The sequence below is a fragment of the Carassius auratus genome, chromosome 25, assembly GCF_003368295.1.
Source record: "Carassius auratus strain Wakin chromosome 25, ASM336829v1, whole genome shotgun sequence".
NCBI classification, from domain to species: domain Eukaryota; kingdom Metazoa; phylum Chordata; class Actinopteri; order Cypriniformes; family Cyprinidae; genus Carassius; species Carassius auratus.
In genome coordinates, this window is record NC_039267.1 from 5,966,175 (window position 1) to 5,982,129 (window position 15,955).

The window sequence follows — 15,955 nt, forward strand, 5'->3', positions numbered from 1 at the left end:
AAATTTGCATGGAACAATTAACAGTGGTTTTTAAACCAGTAGCGAGGCTACACAAGGGCCAGGTTGGCACTGGTCCACCCATTTATATCGTCTGCGATATCATAATTGTTGTTTTAACGATGTGCGATTTGACGTTATCGAGTATATCGCAAAAATCTAACAAAAACACATCTACACAGAGTGCTGGCATACATTAGGCCTACGTGATTTATAGTTAGGTTAATGCGCGTACGCGTTCTTTCACTTCATGATTTGGTCTATTAAAGTGTATGTTAAATCTGGGGCTGTCGCCGATATTTGACCTCAAAGGGGTTAAGAATAATAACCAAATTCAAGATATGGGGACAGAAAACATATGCTAGTGAATCAATATCCCACGAAGAGTGGCATTTTTTTCCCTCCCCAAACATCAGCATGATTACAAATGTAATATTATTTATTGAACTGATCAAAAAATCATTATATCATTAAGTTAATTAAGTTAATTAAGAAACGTATGTTTTAGACAGCCTGTTTTTGCTCTGTTTCGACAACAAAAATATATATTTTTGCGTTTCTGAGCAATAACTGTTTCGTTCCTGAATGAATCAACCGTTTAAATGATTTGGTTCATCGCAATGACTCACTTATTGATAGTGATTTGCTGCCACCTACTGGCAGTTTGGATTTCACATTTTAAGTGTCATTTATTAAATAAAAAAAAAATTCAATCATCAGTTTTCAACGTTTTGTGTTTAAAATATCAAAACATTATGCATTTTTAACTGCGGGTGAAAGCCTATTCTATGTCTCTCGGAGCTGTCTTGAACAGTATGTAAATACAAAAAAAATTAATTTTTGATGCAGCTTCTGTGTTTCCTCTGCATTGCAAAGATTTAGAATTTTGTCAACACTGATTTCATTTGCTTAACAGCCCAACTGTCTTATCATTCTAATTGACTGATTTAATGTAAAAATTTGACTCATTTTTAAGTAGGTAATTAAATATTTTTATTTTCATTTTAGGCATATATTTTCAGCTCATATTTTTTGCCTTTTTCTTTTTCAGCCAAAGGCACTGAATTCCACCCTATTTCACCAAGATCCACTCACTTGAAAATTGCAGGCCTCTTCCACTGGTTCAAACAGCATATGAATTTATATCTTTCTCTCTGCCCCAGCTTGTTTGTGGTGATGTGTGGCTTTGGTTGAATAGATTTGAACTTGACAAGTCAATTTGTCTAAGATTCTTTGTGCAAGAAGAATTACTTCAGCCTTCGGCTTTTGTTCTCTGCAGACAAAAGCACAATGTTGTTGACAATTTCATGACAGAATACCCCCATCCTTGCTTGGTTTGGTGTCGCCAGTAGTGTGCTTCATACCATCATAGCTACAATTGTCTTTTGTATTTTGTAGAAGAGCTTCCCTACTGTTTACAAGACCACTGGTTTACTAGACACAGGCAAGGAGTCTTTATTAGGAATTTGCATTTGCATTTCAAACATTAGGAATCTGCAAAATAGACGCATTAAACATATAAATAAAACAGAATACAACAAATAATGTCCATTTGTTTGAAATGTTTGGAATTTGTGAGTATATCCTCTTCAAAGATTTGAATATGAGAGAAAGAATTTACTTAAACTCCCACTTAAATGAATTCATAAATTGCCTATAGTATCTTCATTCTGTTTCATTATAAATTGTATATTTGTTACAAATTGAATGTGAGTGCACAATTTTAGGTATAAAGTCTGAGAGTGCAAAAAATCCAACCGCTTCCAATAAACCTTTAGATTAAAAGGTCATTCTGGTCCTTGAAGGAAACATCATTGTCAGTGGAGGAGCTTTTCTCCTTCAGCTGAATCACAAGTGGCTGTAAAATCTTTTTTCTGCTGATGCTGCTTGTAACCTGCAGAAAAATGAGACAAACACAAAATATTTAAGTATTCTATTGTCAAATTATATCATTAATGTCAGTAGACTGAAAACTGTAACACAGAAAATATCTTGGTATAACATTTACAGTTCATTTATGTAACGTTAGATGCTTACCATGCAGTCTTCTGTTCAACATGCCCCTTTCCTGTGTGAAGTTAATGAGTAACCACAATACCCCATTTGTCCAAAAGACCACCCCTCCATCCCTTCTATAAATACCCTGATCGTAGTCTTTAACGGCAGACGACACACAATGTCTGAATTATCCTACAGGACCTTTGCTGGTTTTCTCATCTTGTTGGGTTGTCTTGGGATGACCTTGGCTGTTCATGCTAGTGGTAAGAAAATGTTTATTTAATCTGTATGGGAACAAGTCACAGATTAATGACAGAGTTTTGTCCTGCCATACCCAGACGCAAAATGTGGATCAAATAAGGCACGAGGCATCCTTGACCGTTCTTTGAGGGTTATTGGAGGATCAGAGGCCAGGCGAGGTTCCCATCCGTGGTTGGCACGTATCTGTTCAACCTTATAAATTGCATGATAAACTAATGCAGTACTACAGTTTTTACATCCCAAAAAAAACATTGAAGTATATGTCAGTGTAAAAATGTATCTACAGGTGTCTCTAAGGATCAGAGGGTTGCATTTCTGTGCTGCAGCGATCTTGACAGACCACTGGCTCTTGACTGCTGCTCACTGCTTTGCAAGTGTATCCAAGTAGGTCCAGTCAATTTAACCATAGCTAATCATAACTTTTTTTTCACTCTGCTTCAGTGACTTTCTCTCAAATATAACTGCCCGCCCTAGGGACTTCCTGCACAAAATTGAGGCTGTAGCAGGTGATTTCAACCAAAGAGAAGTTGACAGAGGGGAGCAGAACTTCCAGGTAAAGACTGTGAAGTTCCATGAAAAATATCAACACTCCTCTCCCATGACTTACGACATCGCTCTGCTTGAGATCAAAGGACGCATTCACTTTGGCAAGTCATTCTGTGAGATTACCACAACCTATGCATTTATAGTTTTAGAATTCTTTTTTAGCGATAAACATAATGCGTGTGTTTTCTAGGTGGTTTTATTAAGCCTGTTTGCCTGCCTTACCCTGGTGAGAGGTTTCCACCCAAGACCATGTGTGTTGTTGGTGGATGGGGCCGTATTACTGAGAGTGAGAAGTCATTTGAACAACATTGAAATAAGAATTAGTTCTTGAAAGAAAGATCTCAAATATCTCAAACCATTACTAGGATAAAGGTGAAGAGGTCTGTCTTTTCTTTAGAAGGGCCAGTTTCTTCAGTTCTTCAGGAGGTCCAACTGAACCTGTTAGAGCAAAGCAAGTGCAAACATGTCCTACAAACACTTAGACCTGGACAGAAGATCTTTACAGTCCTGTGTGCTGGCCCAGAGAATGGAGGGAGAGATGCCTGCCAAGTAAGTTGACATTAACTTGTATAAACATTCCGAAATTTATGAGAATGGTTCTGGTTGCGAAAGATGGTCCAAAGATTGCTTGGAGTTCCTCTCTGTCCTTATGTGCTCCAGGGGGATTCTGGGGGTCCCCTACTCTGCCCGAGAGCAGATGGATGCTGGGTAGCTGTGGGAGTCACATCGTGGGGTAAGGGTTGTGGTCGAAGCTGGAATAACAACAAGATCAAACCCTTATCCAGAAGAGGCTCACCTGGAGTATTCACTGATGTCTTATTGTTCCTGTCATGGATCAAGTCTAATCTTAGAAAAGGTGGGTACTGTTGTCGATTTAAAGCTTCTCTCTTGTTTCCAATTCCGTTAGGACTGGTAGTGGTTAATAATCGGATTCAGTAACTGCACAGCACTTTAGCAAGACACCTAGCCCCAAGTTTCTGTACTGGAAGTCAATTTAAAATAATGACTACTTGAACTCAACATAAGTGCAGACAGGTCCCTGTGTGGTGTACCTGATGGGGTTGTACCTGGAAGTGAAGGCATCATCAAAAATCCAGCTCTCCCAGGTCAAAGCTACAACAACAATGAGTGAGTCACATCTGAAGTATCTAAGATATTTGCAAACCAAAGGCAGCATTGCTTTGCTTTCACAACAGTTTATCTTTATATTTTTTGCCATAGGATGTGTCTGTGGTCTCTTCGAGTTGCAGCTGGAGAATATATTCTACTAGAGTTCCTGGAGTTTGACCTGGAAAATGATACACAGTGCTACAGCGATCAACTGACTGTTTATGTGGATGAAGACAGGCGAATAGGTGTTAGAAACTATGACTTTGTTGTTGTTCTTCCTTCTGTTAGTGGTTGTGAAGTTCTATGTTTACTTGTGACCTTCTTCAACAGGTCGATTCTGTGGTGGTCAACCTCCACCTCCGGTTCTTATAGGTGGTTCCCACAGTCTCACAGTGCAGTTTGTGTCTGATGTGAGCAACACAGGTGCAGGATTTGCCATCAAATTCAGTGTTGTTGACAAGGACTACAGTTTTGGTGAGTTGAATCTGTCTGACTGGTTTCTCTTGTTGTTGTGCACCCAACTCTGAAAAGCCTACAGAACAAAGTTCCTTGAAAGTGGCAGCAATGCATGCGGAAATCTGTAAAGAAGACAGTACTTGGCAATGCAGAATGAGTTGTGCAGCTGTATAGTACCGATCACCATGCATTGCATGGATGCTTTGAACAGCATGCTTGCTTACTGTGTACTTGATTAACATATTTGCACAGGCCTGATGATGTTGTTTTCGAGCATTGCCTCATTAACATGTCTGTGTATCCATACAGTCCCATTATTAAAAAACGTTCCACTCTAATTCTGCTCTTCTAAGTAGCACAGGTTGTGCCCAACTGATCTGTTGGTGTCATCACTTGGTCTGCAAGGTGTGTTCATTTCCCCAGTCAGGTTGAGAGGCAAACTAACTTTTCCCCAGTAGAATTCTGTTTTGTTTCGCACTGCTGCCGATAGGCTCCTCAGAGAGCGGAAAGCTTATCTCAATGGGACTGTTTCCATAGTTACATGTCTGCCAGGGGGCCAACTACCAGTGGTAAGTTCAGAGAAGGTAAGAGCTAGGTTCAAATCACCACCCTGCTCCCCTCAGTATGACCCTTGCCAGACAGAAATGTGACACCGTGTTGCAACGTCATCAGCCGGGCTCCATTCCACCAGTTTCTCCTTTTGTGTTTGTGCAGGAGCTGGATGTGGAACAGTGGTGCTGTTACAGCCCAAGGGGGCTGTGTGGAGCCCTGCCTACCCGCAAGCATACCGCAACAACACTCTTTGCCGCTGGGTCATCTATGCCCCAGAAGGCCACATAGTCAAGGTATAAACAACTCTTAAGCTCTTGTGTTGGTCCAGTCATCGCCTGGTGTCTCCTCTGTCCAGTCGTGACCTGTCTGTCCGGTCATGAATGCATGCATGCAGTGAGATTGGAAGCTCTGATCGGTTTCACTGCAAGAGAGAATGTGATACTCAATTAGACTCCAAAGACCGACGCCATGACGTCACTGCAGCCATGTAATGCTGGTTGTTTCCTGCTGTTTACAAAGTGCAATGTAAACTGTTTCAGATTAAGAACCTAACTAGATGATACAGATATAGCAGAAAACCAAACTTGACTATGCTATGTGCAAAGTCATATCACACTTTTTGCTATGCTAACATGCTTATTATAATATAATAACTTTGCTATGTGCCTTAAAGCTTGACTTTGACGACTTTGACCTTGAGGAGTCGGAGAACTGCAAATATGATTCACTCACAGTGTTTGGAGACATTGATGGCAAGGATGAAATAGGTAAAGTACAAAACAAGATTATTTTTTTAAATGTAATATTATGAAATGTTATTACAATCTGAAATAGCTGTTTTCTATTTGGATAAATGGTACTTAAAATGTAAGAAATATTTCTTTTTGTTATCAATTTTGAAAACAATTCTGCTGCTTAAAATGTTTTTGGAAAACTTTTTTTATTTCAGGCTTCTCTAATGAATAAAACAGCATTTAAAGGGCTAATTCACCCAAAAATGAAAATGTATCCCATAATTTACTCACCCTCAAACCACCCTAGTTATAAATGACTTTCTTCTTTCAGTCGAACACGATCAGAGTTGTATTAAAAAGTCCTGGCTCTTGAAAGCCTTATGATGGCAGTGAATGGTGGTTGAAATTTTCGAACAAAATAAAGTGCGTCCATCCATCATAAAAAGTACTCCACACGGCTCCAGAGGGTTAATAAAAGCCTTCTGTTGTGAATCAATGTGTTTGTGTGAGAAAAATATCCATATTTAAAACTTTATAAACCGTAATCTCTAGCTTTTGCTAACTGTTGGATGGGTGCTCACGAAAGAGTGGCTTTCTAGCGGGTGACGTAGGATGAAGGCTTGAGGGCGAGTAATTCATGGGGTATTTTTCTATCCCTTTTAAGATTTTGCACCGCACCATTATAGGAAATGTAGTCATCAAGTGCTCTGCTCTTTCAATTTTTGTGTTTTAAGTGGTTGTATGTGGCGCGAGCATCCCTCCTGCTGTTCTCAGCCATGGTGGCATAATGCTTCTACATTTTAGCACAGACAACACCATCACCGCCCGTGGTTTCAACACCTCCTTTTCTTTTATCAGCGAAAAAGGTGAGAGTCAACATGAGTGAAGAACATACTCACAGGAGGTGTTCACATTTCACCCAACCAAGCCTGACCCACATGTCTAAATAGTATGCCACGGCATAAACACGCAAGCTAGTCTAAAAATACTTCTGAACAGTAAAGTTAAAAGTTAAAAACGCCGAGCAGTCTAAGCACATTTATACATATATTTTACTTTATTAAACGTTATAATAATAAACCCACTCTGCAACAAAGACACAAAGAACCCAACATACTAAGTCTTTCTTTGACACTACTGAGTTTGTAACCAATGATTTCTGAAGAGTGAAATGATGATAAAAATGATTTTGTCATCACAGATCTGAGCGAGACAGCGTTTGAAGATCAGGGGGAGGAAGCAGCTGATGACAGCAGAGTTATCTCACCACGTTTGTCGACTGGTTTGTGCTGCACACACGCATGCTTTTGTCCTTTCTGCTGTCCACAGTCACATAAACTTTTGTTGAGCTCTAAAAGAGACTTCTTGTCTCAGAGGGCTTTATAGGAATCCAGCTGGAGTCAAAAAATGTGTAAAATAAGGCAACACATGTATACAGAGTCACAAATGAGAATGTTTATCTCTGAACACACTGTGAAAGTGTATTTGGTTTTTACCGCAAGCATTCATGCACACTTTCCACTGAATTCTCAGCTCCGTATGGAATGCCTGATACCTTTGCTACCTCTGGACTGGACGCCCCAAGGACAACAGAGGATGATGGGAAACTGTTGTGGCATGTGAGCATTAGTTTGGGTGCAGGTTATGAATGCAGCGGGGTGATCATCCAGTTGCAATGGATCCTTACTGATGCAAACTGTGTCTATAACCTGTGAGCAACAAACATGCAAGAAACATTGAAAAGATTACCATTCAAACTTATTAAAAATAATATATTACCGTTTTCATGATGATTGATAATTTTTTGTGTAGGGAAGAAGGATATTTGAGACTTTTATCAGTGACAGCAGGAGGCTTGAAGAAACAGGTGAGATGGACATCGACAGGAAGAACGAGAAAAATGGATGGAATGGAAAGATTTGGATTTGGGATCAAATTCATTCATGTTGTGTCTTAAAGGGATAGTTCACCCAAAAATGATTACACAATTACAAAACTATTCCTTTATTACAAATATTTCTTTCTCAGATCCGTGATGTGATTGGAGTACTCGTACATCCTCATCACAGCCCATTCTCTCTTGACTACAACGTGGCTTTGCTTAAACTGAGCTCGCCGTTAAATGTCAGTGAAAGTACACAGCCTGTCTCTCTACCCTCTGCTGGACAGGAAACCCCACCCTCCCTCCACTGCTGGGCTCCGGCGTGGACTAGCCAAATGTGTACGTCACCCGTCTGCCTTCACAAGTTGACCGTTGTGATGGTTACACAATAGTCTGGCTGATATCTGTGTGTGTGTGCAAACATGACATTTCATGACCACTTGTTGAATAAATTGAAAACTGACCTCGTGTTGAACGTGTGTAGCTTCAGGTGAATGTAATGTCCCCTTTTTTAGCAGGAGATGGGAAGTACAGACCTGTGCGGCTAAACATATCAGTGCTGGAACGAGCAGTGTGTGAACAATGCCACAGAACTAGATTGACATCTAATATTCTATGTGCTGGACTGAGCAGTGGAGCATCATGCATGGTGAGCAACTGTAAGCTACAATAAAAACCCACTGCTTATTACAAGGAAATGTAATTGAAGAAATGCTGACCTCTAGTGGGTAAGTTTGGTAAGGATTCTTAAAATGCATACTCAGTCACTTAAAGGGATAGTTCATCCAAAAATGAAAATTCTGTCATTAATTAGGCACCCTCATGTCGTTTCAAACCCGTAAAACCTATGCTCATCTTTGGAACACAAATTAAGATATTTCTGATGAAATTTGAGAGCTTACTGACCCTCCATAGACAGCAACGGACCTATTAAAGTACCTATTAAATAGAGATGTGATTTCAGTTGCAGCTTATGGCTTTCTTTGAGAGGCCTACCACAAAAAGGAGAAGTTAAACAGCACAAGCTCTAAAAAGCACAAAAATGTAATGATGATACAGTATATGAGACCAAATTTTAGGTCATTAATAGCCAATTTGCTAATAAGCATCATTGTAACTATACCACATTCAAAAATAAAGAAAATATTTTGAAGACTGTTGGCTCAACAAAGACATTTTTGAATGGCATCAGGTTGGATGAATAATGGCAGAATTTCCATTTGAAGTGAATGTTGCAAATGTTGATGCGGAAATGCAAACTTTGGTGAATAATAGCTTACATTTGGTACTTTTCTCTGGAATACTGTCTCGCTCTAGACACACTGGCCTGCTGGACCTCTCGTTTGTCTAACAAACACATCTGGTGTTGTTCTGATGGGAGTGAAGGATCGGGGAGAACCGTGTGGTGGAATCCAGAAGTGTGCGGTATATTCCTCAGTACCAGCCATTATGCACTGGATCTCACAGCATTTAGACATGGAGTGAAAACCTCACATATTAACAACCATTTAACATGAATTGTCAGCTGTGAGGTATACATTTATTGTCTACTTACTAGCATTTGTGAAAAGTATATTTTTTTGTAAAATCTTTCTTCCTAAAGTATTCTGAAACATTTTGTTTTCCAAATATAATTTTTTTCTTAAACCAAGATCACCTTTGCTAACTTGAATAAAGCATTTTAAATCTTCTTTAAAAATGTCAGGCATTTCTGTTCCTACTCTAATGGCCTTCATCTAACGTACTGTACTTGAGGAGTTTCCTTGACCCATCCCGCTGAATGTGCTATCATGTAGTGGGGTGATCTCACACCATTCACACACACACACACCAACAACCACAGACAGTGCTCTGTCACTGCCTGCTCATTTGAATATTCTATTCCTATTGGCTGGGGCCACCGAGAGGCCGACTACAATTGGCTGGATTTCATCAAGTCCATACTCTTCTATTATCAACTGGCCTTGGTGCAAAGGTTGGAATACAGCAAAGAATTAACCATGAACAAATTCAACCTCACATACGCTGAACCCTGACCATACTAACGGATGCAGGACAGGAAAAAGACTGCAGCATGGATCAAGTTCTAGTGAGTAATTTCTCCCTTTTTAAATTAATAGCACTTTCACAAATTCACTGCCTTGCAAGAAGCAATTAGCACCTTCTCTTTCCTCCCAGTCAGTTTCACAGCTGTCTGTTGATTTTATTCTGGTTCGAATGATAGCAGTGGAAAGAAGGTGAGAAGTAATTACAGGCATATGCAGGTTATCAACTCAATGTTGAATGTAGCACAATATACCAATAGTCTGTTAGTGTTAGTTGCTCTGTATAAAGTTGCTCAAATATTTAAAGACACCTACTCTGTTATTATGACTATTTTCACATTTTAGAAAAATAGTTAAGTCATCAAAACAAATGCAAGAAGCATGGGAGTCATGCATTAAAAACAAAAGAAAAAATAATGTATACTACATAATATTATTATTGAAGTTTAAATAAATTTAAAAACTAGTTACATAATATTATATGTAAACATTTCAACTACATTTTTTCTACAAAACGATAGAATAATTCTATATTTAGAATACAGAATAATAAAGTCATTGAAATATTGCAAGTATGGGAATTATGCAGTGTAGAAATGTTAAATAAATTATATCAAATAAAATATAACACTGTAGTTCCTAAAAAGTTAAAATGTTTAGTATAATTTAACATTAAATTGATATTTATCATTTAGTTGTAACGTGTTTAACATGTACTTTGCAGACAGTCCCTGTTCTAATCGGGATATCTATAGTGGTGATCACGGTCCTCTTCCTCCTCCTAAAACCAGGAGGCTCTAACGAAGGCCGAAAGCAGAGCAAGTTTCCCAAGACCTTGCAGGACCCCAATGCCAAATATCCATTGCCACTCATAGAGAAAGAGGTCAGTCAGAATTTAAATGGGAACAGAGATTTCTCCTGCAAAGGAAAGCACGAATATTACTGCAACTCATCTGAACTATCTGTATTTGCTTTGCAACAGGAAATCACACATGACACGAAAAAATTCCGGTTCGGTCTTCCTTCCTCTTCTCACATTCTTGGTCTCCCTATTGGTAAGACATTGTGCTATATATCTTTATCACGTCAGCAGAATCACCTGACCTTGAAATCTGACACCGTATAATTCCACCAAGTGTTTTCTAAGACGGATCTTGTATTCTGTGTCACAGGTCAGCATGTTTACCTGTCTGCAAAGGTGAATGGGAATCTGGCTATTCGTGCATACACACCTGTGTCCAGCGATGAGGACCAGGGATACGTCGATCTAGTTGTAAAGGTGCAATGCAATACATTTTATGGTTGCAAATGACTGGTTATGTTTTATAGTTGGCTATATACTTCATATGTTTAAAAAATATATAATAATCATTTTCTTTAAAATGTTATGTCAGGTCTACTATAAAAATACTCACCCAAACTATCCCGATGGAGGCAAGATGTCTCAGTACTTGAATAATATGAAGATTGGAGACACCATTGACTTTAGAGGTCCAAATGGATTATTGGTATACAATGGAAATGGTAAGGAAAAATACAATATCATAGCCTAACATAAGGTTATTATGTTGAACACCACTGTTTTGTATGATGCAGTGTATTCAGTCACTAGAGGGCGGTGTGTTATTATTTTAAGATTGCTCTAACAAATGCATGACCTGTATAAAGGATGCATTTTAAAATATTTAACTGCTTCATATGCTGAATATATTTCCTTACTGACATTTACAGGGCAGTTTGCTATTCGACCTGATAAAAAATCTGAATCCAAAGTAAGGAAGTTCAGACACGTGGGCATGATTGCTGGAGGAACAGGTAATGATGGACATTGAACTGGCTACTCTTAGTAGGTTCCCAGGTGTCTCTGCCAAGATAATTAAACAAAATATGTATAAATTGAAGATGACACGTTCATTATTTCAGGCATCACTCCAATGCTGCAGCTGATCAGGAGTATAACCGCAGATCCTGCTGACAACACCAAGTGCTCCCTTATATTTGCCAACCAGGTCAGTCACATTTATGACGAAACATTGATTAAGCGAACAAATAAATAAGCAATTCAGTACTGTAAAAAGATATCAATATGCTTATGGAGATTAAAAATGGTAAACTATGTTTTTGACAACGAAATTCGGGGCCTATTGTGACATAGGCCTACTAATGACAGCCTACAGAATTCTCTCTTATTAATTAATTTAGTTGTAATGTATTTCTTTGCTCAGAAATGTTTTGCTCATGTGTTGCTTTACAGTAACAACATCTAAATATCCTCAATTAAGTAAATATAGAAAATAAAATATACGTTTCATAAATTAGCCAGTTACTTGCATACATTTTTCTCCTTCAAAGAAAATAGTCCCCAACAGGACTGGAGTCCGTTAATGAGTGGAGCGGAGTGATAGAAATAGCGCCGCAAAACCTCTCCGCTCGAGATCCGGTCCGGGTTTTCTATTTTCACTCTTCCCGCTCCAAGTAAACAGGGAGCGAAATAAAATTTCAAAGTTAAAAGCTGATGCTTGTAACTTTGAAAAGCTCGTTCCATACTTCAAGACAAAACCTCATACAGCTCCACCTTGTGTGGGACAAAATACTGACGCTCTGACTTATAATAAATCTCTCTTTTCGTAAGACAAACTACGAACTGACGAGCGGAGTGATACAACTGTGAACTAGTGTAACTACGCGCTTGACCAATCAAATCAAATTGAACCAATTCGTTCTATTAAAAAGTAGATTAATTTAGTAACAATAATTAAATGTTTCCCTCATGTTTTAATCAACTACTCATTGTTTAATTTTTTTTTATATTTTTGCCTGAACACAAAAAACATCTCCGACGGAATAAGCAAAATAAACAATTCAGATATTTTCTGAACACAGTCTTAACATCCCAAACAAATAAACATCTTGAAAGATTTCTATATAAACAAGACTTAATATCTTACATAATTTTTATGTGGTTTCTGAATTATAGTGGAACATAAGAATAAATATATTTTTCCATTACAAAAAAAAAAAAGAGATTTGCAGAGATTTCCAGAGTGTTAACTCATAATTTTTGACACTTGCCAAGAAGTAGATTATTCACTCTTAATAAACATCAGAGCACCTTGTCAGCTTTGCTTATAAGTGTTTCTCTCTCACAGACGGAGGAGGACATATTGTTACGCAAAGAGCTGGAAGAAGTTCACAGAAATCACCCTGATAAACTCAGTCTGTGGTACACACTGGACAAGCCCTCTGAAGGTATATCTAGATGAATACTAATGATGATGGTTTGACTGGCCTGCAGTAGAGATGACTGTGAAGGTTTTCTGTCTATGTTCTTATGACAGGGTGGAAATACAGCAAAGGCTTTGTTGATGCTGACATGATAAAAGACCATCTCCCGCCTCCGGCCAATGATGTGCTCATCGTGATGTGCGGTCCACCCCCCATGATCCAGTACGCCTGTCTGCCAAACCTCGACAAGCTGGGCTACAAAACAGAGAATACTTTTGCATACTAAGTCTCCTGCCACTGATATTACACAAACTAATTCTCTGATAATTTGTAAAAGGTGGTTTACATCTTGTTTAACATGTCAAATTGTTGCCAGATGTGGGTTTAAAAATAGATCTTTTGGTAATCCCATTTGGTTTTGTTTGTGGTGAATTATCTCAGGAATATTTTTTCTTTCTTTTGTCCATAGTTTTTTTTTTAATTTACACTATACTGCAAAAAAAAAAACAAAAAAAAAAACACCTTCCTATTTAAATATTTCATTTCTTACAGACCTCAGAAAATTTGAATAGATTAAGATTTATCGATTTTTCTAAAAACACAACATAATATATTATTTATCGACATAATGATCACGACCAATAACAATCAAGAAAATGATTTATGAATGGGTGCATTCAAATAAAAAATATGAATGTTATAATTAGAATATTATCATTTTGACAGATTTCTCTGAAAACAACACTTAATATATGAAGTAATGTAATATCAATTATTCTCGCTGTGAAAGGACAAGTAAGATGAAGGATAATATTTTTTAATTAGTGGAACATCTATATTAAAAGTACAAATATTTGTTTACATAAAAACAAGAAAAAAGGAGATATATGGATAGATAGACACTACTTTACTAAATTGAATACTGTAGAAAAATATTGCTATGAATGTATTTAATTACAAGGGTTTTAAAACAGACAAGGTACAAAACTAGTCAGCAAAAATATTTATTTCTGCACATTATTTTGCACTTTAATTGCACCTAGTAACAGTTAAGTATTGCTGGAGACAGACACTAGTTATAAGGCTGGAAAGTCTTGGAAAAACATCAACATACAGACCCAGGACTGCATTCAAAGCATCTGTTACCAAGTGATGAGCTGCTCATTAGAATAAACCCACAACAAAGCTGTTAAGTAAACTTAACAAGCATGGTCAGAGGACCTTCACCCTCCTTTCTGACCACTGCCTGCAACATCTCACTTGGAGTGACGAAGCATTTCGCACCTTTGAAGAAGTGATCGATAAAGACCTGGTCAATCCTCACACACTTCCCCACAGCTGCTTGCAGATTGTTGCTCAGCAGCCCGTAAATGTTCCCTTCGTCGTTCTGGCGCCCAAAAAAGAGGAAAAGCGCATAACAGTCTCTTCCGATGGAAGAGCAGAACTCCACCATCCTCTCAGCTTGGGTTCTTTCCACCACATCCATCCCGGCCATGCGCATGATGTCACTGTAGATATCTAAGGACAGCTCCTCATCGTTCTCCTCGGTTCTTTCTGGCAGGTGAAAGACCTGGACCGCCATCTGGATTCGGGGGTTCTTGTTCGGCTGATCCAGCATGGCCCAGACCCAGTGGGCACCCAGCAGGATCCTCTGTTCTGGGGTCATGGCCGTGCAGTTGAACGTGTCGCTGAGATTCAGCAGGCTGCTGTGCTGGATGTAGGTCATCAGAAAGATCTCGCTTAGGGTTGAAGGACTTGGGTGGAATTTGTTTTCCGGGTCCCTGAAGAGCAGATACTCCTTTGTCCTGGATGAAGCCACCTGGATGCAGTCGCCAAAGAGGCGGATGAGGTCTGCTGAGGTGGTTTTGTTGGGTTTAGCCCATAAGGTTCTGAAAAAAGGGGTTTTGGCTTTATACTGCAGATCTGTTTGCTTCATTCCAGCTGGTCTGGTTCAAAGCGTAGTTTCCCTTATACACTGAAAATATTGACACATAATTACATTATTGCATTTTCCATTTACTGTTTCTTCTAATTTAGCTTTAACGTATCAAAAGTCACATTTAAAATGAATGAAATTTAACAGAAAAAAAAATCATAAAATGTAAAATATTTTAATATATTACTTAATATGGCTTATGTTTTTATATATTTTAATATATACTTTAATTCAGCAAGAATACAAATTGATTAAAAGCAACTTTGTAATGTTTGCATTTTTAAAACTGAATAGTTTAGGGCTAATCATATCATATTATATATATATATATATATATATATATATATATATATATATATATATATATATATATATATATATATATATTCATATATTTAAGAAACCTTTATGTATATTAAAATATATACTATCAGTCTTTTTTATAGATATTAATACTTTAATGCATTAAAGGATAAATATTTTTTTTTATTGAACAGGGAAAAATATCCGTTTCCCCCCATAACAGTTTTTGACATGGGTAGTAATAATAACAATAACCACCATTATTATTAACTGAGCACCAATAATATTGGATAGTAACTAAGCTGAAAATCAATACATTAGAATGAATTCTGAATGATCTTGTGACACCGAAGACTGGAGTAAAAACTGTAATATTTCACAATATTTTTGTATCAAATGACTGCAGCCTTAACAAGAATAAGGGATCTCTTTCTAAAAAACAAAACAAAAAAAAAAAAAAAAAACTGCATATACATTTTTTTTTCTTTTTACAAATTAACATTCAACAGGTGGCATCGCAAACATTACAGTGTCTGTTATAATAAAATAGTTGTCAATGGACATTTAAAATAACTCACCAATATTATTCTTTCTTTTGTATTGGGTGAGAGTGAACCTGTGGTTGGATCCTTCTTCTCTCCTCTGGAGTCCTATTAAGATAAGTGTGCTCATTTAAAGCTTGGCCGTCATATAAGGGCTTCCCAAACTTTGTCACTGTGTTTGTCAGTTAGGTCATGGGACACACTGGGCAAGTCGTCATACACGGCATAAAGCCACCTAGCACCACAACAAACCCTTTTTCACTCTTTACTGAGGTATATCAAGCAAACAACCATATCTCCTCGAATAACAAACTGCTTTTAACATATTACACAGTTTTGAAAAAGATTAAGTAAAAGAAAATGACAAA

General features: G+C 37.8%; 4 protein-coding genes across 19 annotated transcripts in view; 2 read left to right on the plus strand and 2 right to left on the minus strand.

Annotated features, from left to right (window-relative positions):
• Window positions 1-2,541: 2,541 nt before the first annotated feature.
• On the plus strand, window positions 2,542-9,350 carry LOC113043111 (ovochymase-2). The gene is made up of 16 exons (XM_026202295.1): window positions 2,542-2,640; window positions 2,731-3,088; window positions 3,200-3,351; window positions 3,463-3,658; window positions 3,834-3,930; window positions 4,024-4,157; window positions 4,243-4,386; window positions 5,083-5,213; window positions 5,594-5,687; window positions 6,389-6,520; window positions 6,856-6,936; window positions 7,188-7,365; window positions 7,467-7,521; window positions 7,683-7,875; window positions 8,052-8,185; window positions 8,854-9,350. Exons 2-16 carry the CDS (start codon window positions 3,052-3,054, stop codon window positions 9,019-9,021), a joined length of 1,926 nt encoding a protein of 641 aa, XP_026058080.1. The 5' UTR covers window positions 2,542-2,640; window positions 2,731-3,051; the 3' UTR covers window positions 9,022-9,350.
• A 137-nt stretch (window positions 9,351-9,487) lies between these two features.
• On the plus strand, window positions 9,488-13,217 carry cyb5r2 (cytochrome b5 reductase 2). Its single transcript, XM_026202296.1, has 9 exons — window positions 9,488-9,625; window positions 10,306-10,464; window positions 10,564-10,636; window positions 10,754-10,860; window positions 10,976-11,105; window positions 11,313-11,396; window positions 11,505-11,590; window positions 12,731-12,830; window positions 12,920-13,217. The coding sequence occupies exons 1-9, from the start codon at window positions 9,611-9,613 to the stop codon at window positions 13,090-13,092; spliced, it is 927 nt and encodes a 308-aa protein (XP_026058081.1). The 5' UTR covers window positions 9,488-9,610; the 3' UTR covers window positions 13,093-13,217.
• Window positions 13,218-13,796: 579 nt separating this feature from the next.
• rep15 (RAB15 effector protein) lies at window positions 13,797-14,770 on the minus strand. The gene has a single exon (XM_026202297.1). It carries the CDS (start codon window positions 14,740-14,742, stop codon window positions 13,996-13,998), a length of 747 nt encoding a protein of 248 aa, XP_026058082.1. The 5' UTR covers window positions 14,743-14,770; the 3' UTR covers window positions 13,797-13,995.
• Window positions 14,647-15,955, minus strand: part of ppfibp2b (PPFIA binding protein 2b) — a 55,801-nt gene continuing 54,492 nt past the window's right edge. For all 16 annotated transcript variants that reach the window (XM_026202290.1, XM_026202289.1, XM_026202287.1 and 13 more), the window contains 2 exons: window positions 15,624-15,695; window positions 14,647-14,781 (listed from right to left, as the gene is read on the minus strand). In XM_026202290.1, coding sequence (XP_026058075.1) covers window positions 14,758-14,781; window positions 15,624-15,695 — 96 coding nt within the window. In that variant the 3' untranslated portion in view covers window positions 14,647-14,757. The remainder of the gene's footprint in view (window positions 14,782-15,623; window positions 15,696-15,955) is intronic.